Genomic DNA, 16,278 nt, shown 5'->3' on the forward strand with positions numbered 1-16,278 from the left:
GTTATTCTATCCTCTGTTATTACAGCATATCGTCACTACAATCTATTTACAGATTTAAGTCTAATTTAAAGAAACTTTTATAACTACATGAATATTGTTGTTTGTTGTGACATAATTAATAATGTACGTAAATAAATGTTTGTCTTTCTGTGCGGACTAAGTTTAGTGAAGCTTTTACAGTCCTTAGATCTCTGCCTACTGTCTCAATGTAAACAAACACCTGCACCAATAGATATTAATTAGAAAAGATAAAGTGAATATTTTGACTGGGATTAGTTCATATTTTCACTTTGGCTGAAATAACAGCGCTGAAGTGGTATAAGTGAATTTTAACACGCTGGAGTGGTTTTAAGACAAAACTTCATCTTTATCCTTTTATCTACTTTTTCCATTTCTCATCTGTGATTCACTCTCCGATTACCGAACAGGGAGTGTATTTGTCTGAGCACCAAAGAAGGACAACTTAGTGTAAACAAGGCGTAAGATACTCAACCTTACAGAATGGGATTTCTTTGTATTAATAAGTTAGACAGAGAGTTCTGCTGTACAGAGAGACACACAGACATGTACGTGGGCTTCAACCTCAAATAATAATAATAATAATAATAATAATAATAATAATAATAATAATATCACTGATTACATTAAAGATCAGCAGATTATTTTTAGCTTTTAACCTTTTAACTGTTTCTATAAACTCTTTAACCGTCAACGACGCTTACTAACGCTAGTCTACTATTGGGGGTCAATACTTACGCAAGGCACATTTCTAAAAACTTTTGATCAAGTAAACAGTTCAGTTATAAAGTGAATGATAAACTGATGAGCATCGCTTGTTCTTCAGGTTCAGTTTAATTCACGAAAGTTAATACTCATACTAACGCTAGTCTACTATTGTATTACGATTTTTAATAATATCTAATAATATAATATATCATGACTTTATATTTGATCATTAGTATCTATTACTAGTTTTAAGGTCATGCATTTATCAGACTTTAAGCACATTTATGTAGCAGCACGACATATAAAACCTCACAGATACAAATCAATAATTAATTAATATTCACATCAAACATCACAAGATCGTACCCGTGCCATGGGTGGCTGGTCTGAGTGTTTTAGAAACGATTGATCTTCTGGTATTTTCACACACGGTCGTCTCTAGATGCAAAGATGCAACAAAAAACAAAACCAGTGAGTGAGAGTTCAGTAAAGACCTTACACTTTGTTCATGAGGGAGGTTACAGTATATCTGTCACTGTAGTTAAGAGAGAAGCATCTCAGTTCTTTATGTCTCTATATAATCTCCTGCTACACTAATGCACTTATCCCAGTGTTGCACTAAAGCTCGGACACCATCAAGGTAGAAAGTTCTCTTAGTCCGCCGGAGTCATGATCAGTCTGCCTGCTTCACAGCTGAAACGCCGGCCTCCCAGGAACTCCCTTAATGCCTCAAACCTTCACACTGTACCGTTCCAGCATTATTAAGACCTTTATCCTGTTTTCACCCCCATGGCTGATGTTAACAGCTGGATCACATCTGTCCAAAATTTCTAAATAATCAAAATAAAAAAGACTTTAACCATTATGAGGTTATTTAATAATACACTATATAATGTCAGATCTAAACTGCATTCATTTCTGTTGTGTAAAAAAAAAAAAGAGAAAATAACCTTTATTTATTTTAATAATTTTGACAATAAACGAACAAAACAAATGTTTGTCGGCATCTTTGTTTGTACAGAAACATTGTCAACATTGTTTTACCAGGTTTTACTTGATGGCAAACTCCAGTTCCTTTTTAAAAAATAGAATGTTTAGATTTTTTTTTAATGACATCATGTTTAATGATAATAAAGCAAACAAAAAAACTTTAAATAAAACTTTAAACCTTTTGCACGAAAGTGTTAATTACTGTACATACGAGCTGACTTTAAACAATTACTAAATATTTCTGGGGAAAATAAGGGGTGGGGAGGAAAACTTACGCAAAAGCATCTTTTACGTGTTACACAGTCTGAATATTGCAATTAAATTCTTTTATTTAGGTCCACGCCCTTTAACACCTATTAACCCATACAAAAAAGTTCAAGGGGGTCAATACTTACGCAAGGCACATTTCTAAGACATTTTGATCAAGTAAACAGTTCAGGCTGGAAGTGAATGATAAACTGATGAGCATCGCTTGTTCTTCAGGTTCAGTTTAATTCAAGAAAGTTAATACTCAATTACAAAAAAACATTTTTCTCAAATCGTAATGACTGTAATAATTTATTCACTAAGTGTCGCAATTAAAGATTCTTTGGCAGTGAAGAAAAAAAAAAAGAAAATTCACAAGTGCTGTATTGGAACTGAAAAAAAGCTGGAAGACTCTTATTTCACTTTCTAATAAAAATATTAGTTGAAATACTGTTTAAACAAAGTGACACATGACACACGTGACCGAGGCGTGAACACGTCCTGATGTGCGACAGTCCCAGAACTGCTGAAACGTAAGTGTGTGCGTGTGTGTTAGAGAGATGAGATTTATCAAGAATACAGAAGAAAAAAAAAACAGGAAATACTAAACAACTCAAGTATTTAGTGTTAAATTAGGAAATGTAAAACAATATGTGAAAAAAAATAAACAAACAAACAAACAAAAAAAAACACATGCATGTAGGACCGTTAATGGAAAAGATTTACTTTAGTGTGCGTGTGTGTGTGTGAGAAGGGAAAAAAGAAAAATGAGGAAAAAAAAAAAAGTTCAAAAAGTTTTAGGTCTGGTCCAGCTCCTCATACACAGTATAAATAAACACAGTCTTATTATTATTGTTATTTTTTTTTTTGCATTGTTTATCACAAACACGAGTCACAACAGCAATTACTTTTTCTACACAAACTCCATTTTAATTAAAGGTGTGACAGATGAGCTTTTAAACACTGTCAGGTACACTCGCTGTTCAAATGTACATGAAGCTCCGCCCCCTAGGATCAACCATGGTCTGTATATATCAATAAATTATCTATTACTAATTTCTCATTTTGATTTTATATGACTTGACTGTTTTATTTTGCTTTTAAATCAGGTTTGTTCCCCCAATTTATTTTCCAGGTTATTTTTACAAGGAAAAAAAAACTTTTAATGCTAATCTTCCACCGCTTAGTGAGTTTATTCTAATTAGAGTCGAATCGATGTGAAGCTTTTACGAAATTAAGTTCAACTCGTCCTTGTAAATATCAGCATTTCTTAAAATTAAAATTTAAATCCATTCTTTCTTTCTTTGTTTTATAAATGTATATTTTACAAATTATTATTACAAATAGCACTTTTTTTTTTTTTTTTTTAATCAAAAACATTGTTTTCCCAATAAAAAAAAAAACCCAAACCGAAAAAAACAACAACAACCCAGTGCTTCCAAGTCGGTGGAAAAACAACAGAAAATTTTTTTTAGTGAAGATTAATTTAAACGTTTATAATTACAAATTATGAAATTATGAATAGGAAATATACATTTGAGTAATTAAACAGCTAAAACTGCCATATTTATTAATATAACCCAACTTTTCTGTAAATGTCACTGGATACTGCGGTGCTGTGAAACTGTGTAAGAATGTTTCAGTCGTAAATCAGATGAGGCTGGGTACCAGACAAATAATTTTTTTTCGTCAATTCTGAATAGACACACTTAGGATGTGGAAAAAAAAAAAGTATTTTTAATAATTACTTAGACGTGGGCTTCCTGAAACGTCCCTAATCCTAAATTCTCCTTTAATTTCTAGTTTGTTATCATCATTAACTTGTTCTTAAATCATTTCCTCACTTCACTCCGTCGTTATTCCGAGCTCTCGTGCAGTTCTACCTTGAAAAAGGCAAAACGCTGCTAATTTCCGTGTATAAACCCTTACAGCTATAGAGCGCGTAATTCGAACCCGACTCCATGGTAACGCACATTGTTGTTGTTGTTTATTCAATAAGGTCGATCTCTATCGGGAAAGCCCACACACCAGCTTTCTATACTTTTCACTGGGATATGACGCCGTCACACGTTCATGCGCTCGTCACACGTTATTAAATTGAACTATCAGCACTAAAAGCATAAAAGGAAAATCGTGCACGTGGAGCTGGGACAGAACCAAAACATGAACTATGAAAAAAAGTGAATCAGTGAAAGAAAATGCAGGATGAGACGGGGGACGTGGCGCACTCGGGACGTCACCTGTGGACACACCGTTACCTTTAACGCTTCACAGTCAGGATTCTAATTAGAACCAGAAAATTAATAAAAAAAACTTTCCAATTCCTTTTTTAAATTTTATGTTAAAGCTACTTTTTACAAAAAAAAAAAAAAAGAACCTTAATATTTTCCTAGTGTCAGGTGGAAGACTGAAATATAATAATACATTTTTCAATACAATAATACATTTTTTTTCTCGTTTTAATACAATTCCTCACTTCCTCTCACTAAATACTAACAAGTGCAACCAATCAGAGCTCAGCCCAGTCCGTGATCCCGAGTCGGCGAGTCTTCATATCGGTAAGTGAGGACGATCAGGAACCGGTCGGAACGTGTTTCGTTCGTCATTTAGTTCCGTGAATCTCACGTTGGGGCCTGCGGGGGGCGCCGAGAGGAACTTGCAGACGCTTAAGCATAAGTGCACACGAGGGCATGAAGAAATACACATGGCGATGACATCATAGGTCCTGTTAATTACTTCCAATGACGTAAGTGTCCCATTATCATCATCATCATCATCATGAGTAAAGGCAGAGAGAGAGAGAGAGAGAGAGAGAGAGAGAGAGACGCTCAATAAGAGCTGAATACTGATAAAGCACGAGTGTTTTGCAAATCCATTCAGAGGTACAGCTTTAGCCTTTCAGAGTCATGAGAACATCACTGGTCCGTGAATGCATAAGCGAAGAACGAGGCCTCAAATACTGTCTGTTTTGTTTGTTTGTTTAGAGCATTGCACTTAAAACAGGCATCGCCGGACCGTCCACTTCATGTAGCGGCTTTAAAGAGAGACATTCTGTATGTCTACATGTGTACACACAGACACAGGCTGGAGTCAAAGGTCAAAGTGTGACCTTGCTGAGCCTGACAGACAGGCTGGCGCGTGGCTGCATGCGCGGTAACGTGGAGCTGCAGCGGGACCGCAGCTGCACCGGCCGTCCTTCTGAGCCGCGAGTGCGCAGGACGAAGTCAAAGTTGGCCGACGTGTTCATGGCGTAAAAGACGTTGGCGTTGTCGGGAATCACAAGCTCTGAAAACACAGAGAGAAAAAACAACAACGCTCAATAACAGGTTTTATCTGAATAACGTCCTAATAAACAAATCATGTGGACGAGGACGAGAAATCGCCATCGTCATCATACACAAAATGCAAAAAATATGTAAAGACGTAGCACCATGTGTCCCAAGAATGTTAGCAAGGACGCTATTAAGAAGAAAAGGGAGCTGCCTCTTAGTTTGGTTTGCAAAAAGAAATCATAAATGAAGGTTAAGTTTAAGGTTTATCGTCTATTTAATTCATATTTTACTTCACTTACATGTCTTTTCTAAATGTTTTTATTGTTTTTGTTTGCAAAAAAATATGATTATAGAGTTGGAAATTGGTAATATTGGTAATATTTTTGGGCAGCTGGAACGGATTATCTGCATTTACATTATTTCCTATGGGAAAATGCGTTTCAAAATATGAAATTTCACCTTAGGAACTCGCCCCCAAAACGGATTCAATTCATATGCAGAGGTACCGCTGTAAGAGCATGGCTTTAAAAAGGATTTCCTTGCTGCAGCATGAACTTATATATATATACACACTAGACAGAAACAGTTTGTACACAGAGACATGTACGGCGTGGCCGCTCCAGATAATCAAGAACTCGAACAAAAACACTGACGTTTAATGATAAACTGTTAAAATGTCTGATTGTGTTACGTTATTAATGTTTATATACTTTTTGGGAAATGGCTGTATAAGCAGAACAGCTGAGTCCAGAGTGTTTCTTTATGTGGAAATTATACACATTGGGATTGTTATACAATTTCAAACACAATACATAAAACATTGTTTATAAACCAAACAAAACAAATAAATGTGTCATTTTTTAAAACATTATACAGTACCTAGTGACATCATAAAAAGGAATCAAAACATTTATTGTCTCTAATATATTCCGTAAAATCCACATCTGGACAGAATGTTACATAATACGCCAGATGCCACAGTGTAAAAGTGCACGTTTTAAACGAGTCCTAAAGTGATTAATCAGGTTTGATGTAAACAAGCACACCTCTGTCGTCTGATATGACCTGGACGAGCTCGTAGGCTTCGGCTTGTTCCTCGTCCAGGTTGTGTTTCGCCATGGCTCTGCTGATCACCGCTGGGGTTTTGTCCTGGCTCGTTAACTGCGGAATAAAACGGTACATCATTCCTTATAGAATAATTGTGGGGGTTAAAAAAAATAATAATAATCTGTACATGCATATCACAACACTTGTGTTTGAATGTCTATCCTGCAATAAGTCTCACCATGATGCTCTTGTAGAGGTTTCCGTTGCCGTGCTCCAGACTGACCCGGATGATGCAGGCGTCCTGGGTCTGTGTGTTGTACACGGGTGATATCGGCGACGTTGGAGACGGCGTCAGCGACCCGCAGCGGCGGTGAGTGCACAAGCCCGCGGAACCGCTAGCCGAGGACGAGGACGTGTCCATGGAGTGCAGGGACGTGCAGGAGGAAGAGTCGGACATCTGGAAGAGACGGAAATTCACTCCGGATTAATTCAGGGGACCCTGACAGAAGTGTGTTCTCATAAAAGGATGGTTTCATTTCTTTATGAATAATGTGTTAAATATATGCTCCGGCTCCAGGACAGGTCTCGTACCTTGTTCATCTGGGAGCAGAGAGTGTGTGTGGGCGTCATGCTCTCGCTGTCTGACGGACTCGAGTCGCTGGAGGACACGCTAACCGAGTCCATGCTCTCCCCCGAGCTGCCAGTAGGGGGCGATCGAACCGTTTCTCTCAAAGGGGAACTTGCGGCTGTGCTCGAGGTGGAGTCCGGTCCCAGGAAGAGCCTGTGTGGCGGGATACAAATAAACACACACACAAAAACACTTATTAAAGCCTTCTGCATTCTGACTGCACACAATTAACATGATCTAACCCCTTCATGTGCAGCATTTGCTTACTTTCTTTATATTTAGGAAAATATAAAATGTAAATCATCTACAAATGACTTCATACATCAGAACAGTTTGTTCGTGTGAGTTTTCTGGGCTGTTTAACCCTTTCTGAATTCAGGATCCTGTTTTATTTGTTATCTGATCAAATATCTTTTAAGAAAGGCTTTAAAAGCAAAACAAATTTTAATCTTTTCATGCATAAATAATATATAACCATCTTTTTTTTCATGCTTATTATTGCATGACATTTATTTTATTTTGTCTATACAAATTTACATTTAGACACGTGGAAGATGCTCTTATACAGAGAAAATATATACAAAGGTTGAACAGTATATTACTTTCATAAAAGAGTAATTAAACTGTCCATGAGTCATATGTCCTTAACATATATTTATTTAATTATGTTTCAATTTCCCAAAATTTTACATTTAATAAATAATAATAATAATTATTATTATTATTAGTAGTAGTAGTATTATTATTATTTCTAAAAATATCAGTATAATAACATTTATAATGTCCAGACACACTGTATTGTCTAAAATGACAAAATGAAAAAATTTTCTAAATGAAAAAAAAACTATTTCAAATTTAACATAAAAAAATAAAAATAACATCTAAGACAATCAGTGTGGTCTTTAACAAACAAAAAAAAAACTTGTTGATTTATTTTATTTTAAAAATAAAATAATAATAAAATAAAATAAATTATGGGCCAGAGAAGTTTGTGTTGATGTTAAATTTTTAATTTTATTTTAATTAATTAATTAAATTTTTTTTTTTTTTTTTTTTTTTTTTTTACAATCAGCTCCATAATGGAATATAGCTATAGTTCACCATTTCAACTTTCAAAAACTTACTTCTTTTCAATTTTTCTGGACTGTCTTTGTCCTTTCCATTGTCACTCTTTCGTAATAATAATATATTGTTTAATGCGTTTAAATGTGGGTGTTAATTGTATACTGATCTGTCGCTGTTGTTTTGGTGTTAATGGAAATCAATAAAAAATATGATTAAAAAAAGATTTAATATTTTATACCAGATATTTATTAAGCTGTGCCTTTCTTTTCCAGTTGTTACGTTTTTTATTCTATTTATAATTTATTGCACAATGTATCCTGAGTCGCAAGACCCCAACTGTTCAGGTGTTCAGTACGTGTGAGAGGAAGTGAAGTGCGCACTCACAGGCTCAATCTCTTCACCATACTGGTGCGGGACTTTGGTGACGTGGGACTGCTGTCTCCGAGTCCCTCAATCTCACAGGACAGACCGTAGCTGGAAAACCCAACACGACGCACAGTACAGGTCAGACTTCACATTCAGGCAGATCTTTAGTGATTTTACACAATAAAAAAGATTCTCACAGCCACGTGATGTTTTTAATTAATTTAAAATTACATTTATTTTAAAAATTCAGTTTTAATCAGACTAACACGGTGTCATGTGTGTCACATGTGAGGTGATAACCAGAGGAATAAGGACAAAGAGAGAGTGTGTGTGTGTGTGTGTGTGTGTGTGTACAGTATATACCTCTCTTCCTCAGTTTGTTGGGGTTGGGTCTTGAACCAGCGCAGGAAGGCGGGGTCAGGGTTCAGGCAGTAACTGTTACACGCAGACTGCAACAGCTTGATCTGAGCGATTACCTCGAACTCCTACAGCACCACACACACACACACACACACACACACACACACACACACACACACACACACACAAAGAGAGAGAGAGAGAGAGAGAGAGAAAGAGAAGGATGAGTGTGACTCAGGGTAAAAACAGTTTATGTTTATTATCCAATATATTTTAAAATGATTATTAGTTAAAGATAATAAGAAAAATAAAAAAATAAATAAAAAAAGAACTTTTACTGATAATGAAAAAAAATGGGTAGGATTTTGCAACTGGAATCGGAAATGAAAAATGTCTAAAAATAAAAAAACATCATAGATAAAAAAAGGGATTTACTCAAAACTGCTGCTGCTTTTAATCCACTTAAAACCTTTAACTTACATAGAAGTGTAATAAAAATTAAAAAGCAAACTTAATAAACTCTAAAAATCTATCAAAAAATTGCCACCTTAGCAAAGGCAAACATCCTGAATCTTATTACAGTGGAACCTTAGATTACGAGCATAATTCATCCCGGAAGTGGACTCGTATTCCAAAACACTAGTAAATCAAATCAAATTTTCCCATAAGAAATACTGGAAACTCAAATTATTCGTTCCACAGCCCAAAATCTCTCTAATGACACTCGATTAAGCGACACACTAACAGAATCACTGCTGTAAAGTAAAAATAAAACAATCGAGATTTCACTGTATATGTTTTAAACCAACCAAACATAAGATTATCTACATCAATTTCTTAATATATTTTACTATTTTAAACATAAAAACCTTGTTTTATTGTCAGATAACATTTAGCATTTATTTTTAAAAAGAAGAGAATATCTGGTTGTTATCTGACTAGATTTGTGATATTGTGACTTACATATATCACTCATATAAAAGTGTATATAATATAATAGAATATAATAGAATAGAATATAATAGAATAGAATACATCACTATTATGGAACCCGTCAGTTTTTACTGTGTACACAAAAGCAACATTAACATCATTAGAGAGCAATCAAGCGTCTGAGACATTAAGCTCTGAAGCCCCGCCCTCCTGTTAGAAAACTGTATCTATGGAGACTTAAAAACGTCTCAGAACAGGAAGTAGTTTGTGGAAAAAAAGCGAGGTCCTCATGAGGATATTAGGTTTATTTATAGCATTTAGAAATAGCGAGAGAGAAAACAACCACAACAAATAATAGAAATTTTTTAGGGAAAAAAACAAAAAAAAACAACACACTCACCCTCCTCCTCTTTTCAAAGTTGATCAGGCTGCCCTGAACGAGACAAAAAGAGACACGGTTATGAGCCCATGTCCAAAAGAGGATTCGTGGGATTCTGTCTTCTCAGTCAGAGTGTAAAAACTTTAACGCGTTAAAAGTGGTGCAGACGTTAAACACGGGTTTCCGTAATAAAATTTGTATATATTATGAGAAGAGTGATGTAAATGTCTCACCTCGACCAAATCGGGCAGCGCTGTGTCCAGCATGGTCAGATCTGTCAAAAACGTTCCCAGGTAAGGAATAGTGCCCTGCATGGCGCCCTGAAAAAGTTCATCAGATTTACTTTCCCAATTCTTAAACCTCAGTTCCTTCAGCTGACCGATTGATCTAATTTAAATTAAACCAAAAAAAAAAAAAAGTCTCAATCCAACTTAAAGCCAAACACAGAGGAGGACATCCTCACCGTCTCTTTCTGCAGCTGCAGTCTCTTTTGCGAGCGCTTCTGATGCTCCTTGGCACAGTTCTCCAGATTGGCGAACTTCGACGTGCCCTCCTACACAGATAAAGAGCTTGTGTTTAATACATGCACACTTTGGAAATTGGAAATCGGAAATCTCCGGAAGATTCCGACTCACCCTCATAAGCAGCTCTCGGCTCGTCAGATAATTGTTGTGATCTGAAAAAATGTCTGAGAGCTCCTCAAACATCTGCATGCTGTCTCTGCAGAGGAACAGAACAAACAGTCAGAGATGGGAAACATGAACTTGACTGAAGTTCTGAGCCGGTCTCAGAAGTTCAGCTGTGGGGTTGGAGTCTGGTTCTAAACCACTGAAGAGCTTGACTGGTGTCTCATCTTGCAGATAAAATAGGGTGATATTGGTAGTTTTATCAATTCATCTTTGTCAATCCATCCAGCTATCTTGTTCCTGCCATTTGTTTCAACCTATTCATCCATCCATCCACCCACTCATCCATTCATCTTGGTGCATCCACATATTCCTCAATTATGGTCCATCGGTTGAACCATACATGTCCTTCCATCTACTGTATGTACAGTGAAACCTTGGATTACGAGCATAGTTTGTTCCGGAAGTGGCTCGTATTTCAATACACTCATAAACCAAATCAAATTTTCTCATAAGAAATAATAGAAACACAAATCATTCGCTCCACAGCCCCAAAAAATAAATATATAAAAATAATTAACACAAAATATAAAGTAAAAATAAAACAAATTAACCTGCACTTTAACTTTAAAAAGAATCGCGACAGAGCAGTGTTTCTGTGTAGAGCAAAGAGAAAGAGTGTGTAAAGGCGAAAGTAGGAGGAGAATATATGTATGTGTGTGTGTGTGTGTGTGTGTGTGTGTGTGTGTCTGCGCGTGCACACAGACACAAAGAGCAGGCTGATAGAAAGAGAGAAAATGGATCTTTAACCTCTCTGATGAGACTTACTTTTGCTTTACACGCGCGCTGTACACACACACAATAAAATATGTTTTACGCAAACACACGTGGTCACAGTGTTATAGTAAACAGTACAAGCGCGCACGAATGTTGATTATACCAGTAAGAGACGCGCACTAAGACCCAGCAGGGGAGATTATTACCCAAAATTCTGCAGTGCAAGAGAGAGAAAAAACCGTTCCATGCTACTTGTAAACCAAGACTTGTTCATTTTTCAAGTAAAAAAAAAAGATTTGCTGATTTTATCAGCGGAACACTTGCAAACCGCGTTACTCGCAATCCGAGTTTTTACTGTATCTCTATTCTATGTCCATCCATCCATATATCCACCTACCTTTACCCCTCCATTAACCTATCAATTTGATCAATCTGCACTGCTCCATCCACCCATCATGATGTCTTCATCTATATTTGTTTTTTTTATGCCTCCCCAAAAGTGCTTAAATTTTTTATCTACCTGATCCCATATATGTATTTCTATTTATGTCTATCCATCCATCCATCCATCTACCTTATTTTTCCCTTCCATTGACTCTTTAAACAAACCATCAGTTTGGTCAACTCATCTATACTGATCCATCCATCCAGGTTTTTTTTTTAAATAATCTTTTTTTTTTATTAATCCACCCATCCATCTTGGTATATCCCCCATCCACCACATCTATCCACCCATCCATCTTGATCCATCCATCCATCCATGTCTCTTTTATGGTATGTCCATCCATCCATCTATCTATCTGTTCTCTTCTGTCCATTCATTCTTCGATCAACCCCCATGACCCATCATGACCTTTGGTCAACTTCCCTACACTGGTCCATCCATCCATAAATCCATCCTGGTCCATTCACCTTCTATTGTGGTTCATGCATCCACCCAAGCATGCAGGCTTTCATCATTCCATCTACCTTTCATGGTTTGTCCAACTAGCCATCCGTCCATCTATCCTGGTCCATCCGTTCATCCATGCATCCATCCATCAATCATTCTGGCTTTGTTCAACCTAAACTACTTTGTGTCTTTCATATTATTTTGATCATATTAAAATAAAATGAACCTTCTGTATATTGTCTAGTACTAAATGTTAAGGTCTTATAAATATAATAATCTTAAAAAGAATAATGTCTAAAAAAAAAACAATGCAACACTATATAAATATACAGCCTGTGTGCCTAGAGCTGAGACTAAAGAGGAAGTGGTAAGTCAGGCATGACCTGAGCGTGTAAAGATCTGCAGTGTTAAAGACACGAAGCTGCGTCGCTTTTCACAGAACTGAGGAAAGAGGAAGCAGTTCAGCAGAAAGGAGAAGTGTTTCTACAGTGTCATGGAGACTCACTTGTGCACGCAGGCCCACGCTCTCTTCAGTCTGTAGATGGGGTTGGACTGCAGGGCCGAGACGATGGCTTTCAGGGAGGAGAAATTCTTACGGATGCGACACTCCTGGGGAAAGACAAGAAAAGCCTGTGAGTCACACGTGAACAGATGGAGCAACAATGATAAGAACTTACCGGAATAGGAAAGCAGTTAAACATACACACACTACTGTCTCCTTTATAGACCTTCAATCTCTCTGCTGTGTCACACTTTCATCATCTTCCTCATCTATTTCATCAGATTTCATCAATCTCTGTCTATTTATCCATTATCCATATCTATTCATCCATCACAAATGTCTATCCATTAATCCATACACTACTCCACTCACCATCCATTATTATTCATTCATCCATCCATGTCCATCCATCCAACCATCAACCATCATCCATGTCCATCCATCCAATCAGAGACTAATATTTGGGAGTTTTGGCTGTGGTGATATTTCATAATGTGTGTATTAACAGTGATTACGTGAGTGTGTGCATGCGTGCGTGGAGATACCTGTGCCACGTCGATCCACCGCTGGATGATCCGCGCTCGTAGGTGCGGTCGCAGGTGTCTCGGGTGAAGGACGGTGCTCTGCACGCAGCCGGCCACGGCGTTAAACTGGGTGATGGTGGCTCTGACAGTCGGAGCTGCCTGTTTGTTCTCCTTCTTATCTCTCTGAGACCAAACAGAACCCAGACAGTGATGAGGAACCACCTTCTTGAAGAGCAGCTGAGGAACACATGCACATCAGAGAGAGAAAAAGGTCATCACTAAGGAACGCTGCATGATACAGATTAATGATTTATTATTATTATTATTATTATTATTAATGAAAACATTTCCATGAAAAGGAAATTAAACAGAAATTTTAATTCATTATTATTTTAATTTTTACATATAATGGAACTGGATTGTGAATAAAGCTACATGCAGATATACAGCAATTTGTTCCATTTATCTATTTATCTTTGTCTGTGTTTATCTGTCTGTCTATCCTTCCATTCTTGTCCAACTCTCTTTGTACTGTACGTCTTCTTTTTTTGTCTGTCTGTCCTTGACCAACTGCCGGTTTGTGCATCTGTTTGTGCTTATAACTCACTTTGTCCTCTCTTTATTCTTGTTGATCTTTGATTAACTGTCTGTCTGCCGCACTGTCCATAAAAATAATTTTGTCTGTCTATCTTTAACTGTCAATCTCTCTTTTATTTTCAGTCTGTGATTGATTAACTGTCTGTCTGCATGTTTCTCTTTGTCTACCTGCCTGTCTGTTTATCTTCATCAGTCTATCTCTCTAGACATGTCCATTTGTCTCTGATTAACTGTCTTGTCTGTCTGTCTATCCGTCTCTCTGTCCACCTATTCCTAAAAAAATCCTCACCGCGTCCATGTAGGTGAGCTGCTCGGCCACCAGGTCGGCGCTGAAGGACAGGAAGTCCTCCTGAACCTCGATCTCCACTTCCTCATCCTCGCCCAGGCAGAACGGGCTGTTACCATGGAAACCACCTGCGGACAGAAAGAAAGGACAGACGGACACATGTTTAGCGCAAGTGACGGGATAAACAAGTGAATGGAAGAGTGCAGGAAGAGAAGTAATGAGAACGGAAGAGTAAAGGTAAATGTTTGAAACGTCTCCTGGGTCATCAATATTCGTCTGTCATGTCTCCTCATTTAGCTGCACTCTTTCTCTGTGTGTACTCAGTTGTGACAAGTTGGCAAAGACATCCTCTGTCTCTCTCTCCGAGTGTGAGTGTGTGTACATATATGGGCAGAGAACAGAGACGGACATGTTTGATGGATGAAGGAAATGATGGACGGACTGACCGTCCGGTTCGCTGTCCCCGCTGGATTGACTCTGTAGCTGCTCCAACAGACTCTGCGCTTTCCGCGTCGGTTCTGACTCCGGCATGGCCTTCTTCAGGAACTCTAAAACCCTGCGCAGACTCGGGTAAGACGGCGGCTCCTGAAAGTCTTCAGGACACTGATCTAACCAAGCCCTCAGGATGGACGCTAACGCCCTGGAGAGTGAGAGAGAGAGAGTGAGTGAGAGGGAGAGAGAGAGAGAGAGGGAGAGAGAGAGAGAGAGAGAGAGAGAGAGGGAGGGAGAGGAAGAGGATGCAGCGTGGTTACTCCGAAGCAGAGATCTTTATCTTTACAGTTTTACTCAATGAGTCTTTTATGACTCATTAACAGGCTGTTACTCATACGGCATTTCCTAAATTCCTCTAAAGTGTAAAAAAAACAAAAAAAACTAAGAAATTCTAATAATAAATAGCAGCAGGAGGATCGAGTGTACGAGTGTTACAGTGATTACAGAGTTAAAATGACTCACGTTCTCACTGCGCCTCGATTGTCCCCGCCTTGGCTCGGACTGCCTTCTTTGTCACTGTCCTCCATGTGTCCGTACCTGTCAGGACCCACACACACACGCACACACACACACACACACACACACACACACAGAAAGAACTTAAGCTTAGAGCATTTTTATTTACAGAAGCAGCAGGATTTATAATCATTTAGTAAAAGAGGCGTGGCCTATGCACCTGTCAGATTCAGTGAAGTGAAGGAGGCGTGGCCTAGCTTCCTGCAGTCCCAATGCCAATATAAGTCTTAATGAAGAAGGCGTGGCCAATTTACCCGTCAGTCCCAGTGAAGGAGGTGTGGCTAACATCTCTAAGTTTCAATGAAGGAGGCGTGGCCAATTTACCCGTCAGTCCCAGTGAAGGAGGTGTGGCTAACATCTCTAAGTCTCAATGAAGGAGGCGTGGCCTATGTACATGTCAGTCACTGAAGGAGGCATGGCTGATGTTTCTGTCAGTTTCAGTGAAGGAGGCGCGGCCTAGATTCCCGTTGGTTCCAGTGAAGAAGGCGGGGCCAACATGTCTAAAAAAACCAATAAAGGGGTGTGGCCGGGGTACCTGTCAGATTACCTAAATTAGGCGTGGCCTATGGACCAGTCAGTCCCAGTAAAGAAGGCGGGGCCTAGATTCCCGTCGGGTCCAGTGAAGAAGGTGGGGCCAACATGTCTAAGAATCAATGAAAGGGTGTGGCCTGTGTACCTGTAAGATTAACTAAATTAGGCGTCCCAGTGAGGGAGGTGTGGCCTAGCTTCCTGTTAGTCCCAATGAAGGAGGCGGGGCCAATATCTTTAAATCTCAAAGGAGGAATCATGGCCTATGTACTCATCAGATTCACTGAAGGAGGTGTGGCCTATGAACAGTCAGTGAATGAGGCGGGGCCAACGTAATCTCACTATATCTCAATGAGGAGGTGTGGCCTATCCACCCAGCTGCCTTAGTAAAGTAGGCGTGGCCTCTTTTTCTGTCACATATTACAGATTCTCAAATCTGCTCTAATTCTTCTCACCCTAACACCCAACCAACATAAACCTAAGCTAACACACACACACACACACACACACACCTGTCAAGCAGCAG

At 38.3% G+C, this 16,278-nt stretch overlaps 1 protein-coding gene across 2 annotated transcripts in view; it reads right to left on the minus strand.

Moving 5' to 3' along the window:
* Window positions 1–2,188: 2,188 nt before the first annotated feature.
* rgl1 (ral guanine nucleotide dissociation stimulator-like 1) overlaps window positions 2,189–16,278 on the minus strand; it is a 37,111-nt gene continuing 23,021 nt past the window's right edge. For both annotated transcript variants that reach the window (XM_053503969.1, XM_053503970.1), the window contains exons 3-18: window positions 16,265–16,278; window positions 15,171–15,245; window positions 14,663–14,856; window positions 14,220–14,344; window positions 13,355–13,570; window positions 12,813–12,916; window positions 10,648–10,732; window positions 10,476–10,565; window positions 10,246–10,332; window positions 10,034–10,066; window positions 8,704–8,825; window positions 8,359–8,448; window positions 6,873–7,062; window positions 6,520–6,738; window positions 6,281–6,395; window positions 2,189–5,247 (exon numbers count right to left, since the gene is read on the minus strand). The exon at window positions 16,265–16,278 is cut by the window's right edge and continues 195 nt beyond it. In XM_053503969.1, the coding sequence (XP_053359944.1) occupies window positions 5,060–5,247; window positions 6,281–6,395; window positions 6,520–6,738; window positions 6,873–7,062; window positions 8,359–8,448; window positions 8,704–8,825; window positions 10,034–10,066; window positions 10,246–10,332; window positions 10,476–10,565; window positions 10,648–10,732; window positions 12,813–12,916; window positions 13,355–13,570; window positions 14,220–14,344; window positions 14,663–14,856; window positions 15,171–15,245; window positions 16,265–16,278 (1,947 nt within the window). In that variant the 3' untranslated portion in view covers window positions 2,189–5,059. The remainder of the gene's footprint in view (window positions 5,248–6,280; window positions 6,396–6,519; window positions 6,739–6,872; window positions 7,063–8,358; window positions 8,449–8,703; window positions 8,826–10,033; window positions 10,067–10,245; window positions 10,333–10,475; window positions 10,566–10,647; window positions 10,733–12,812; window positions 12,917–13,354; window positions 13,571–14,219; window positions 14,345–14,662; window positions 14,857–15,170; window positions 15,246–16,264) is intronic.

This window comes from Clarias gariepinus, chromosome 9, assembly GCF_024256425.1.
Source record: "Clarias gariepinus isolate MV-2021 ecotype Netherlands chromosome 9, CGAR_prim_01v2, whole genome shotgun sequence".
Classification (NCBI taxonomy): domain Eukaryota; kingdom Metazoa; phylum Chordata; class Actinopteri; order Siluriformes; family Clariidae; genus Clarias; species Clarias gariepinus.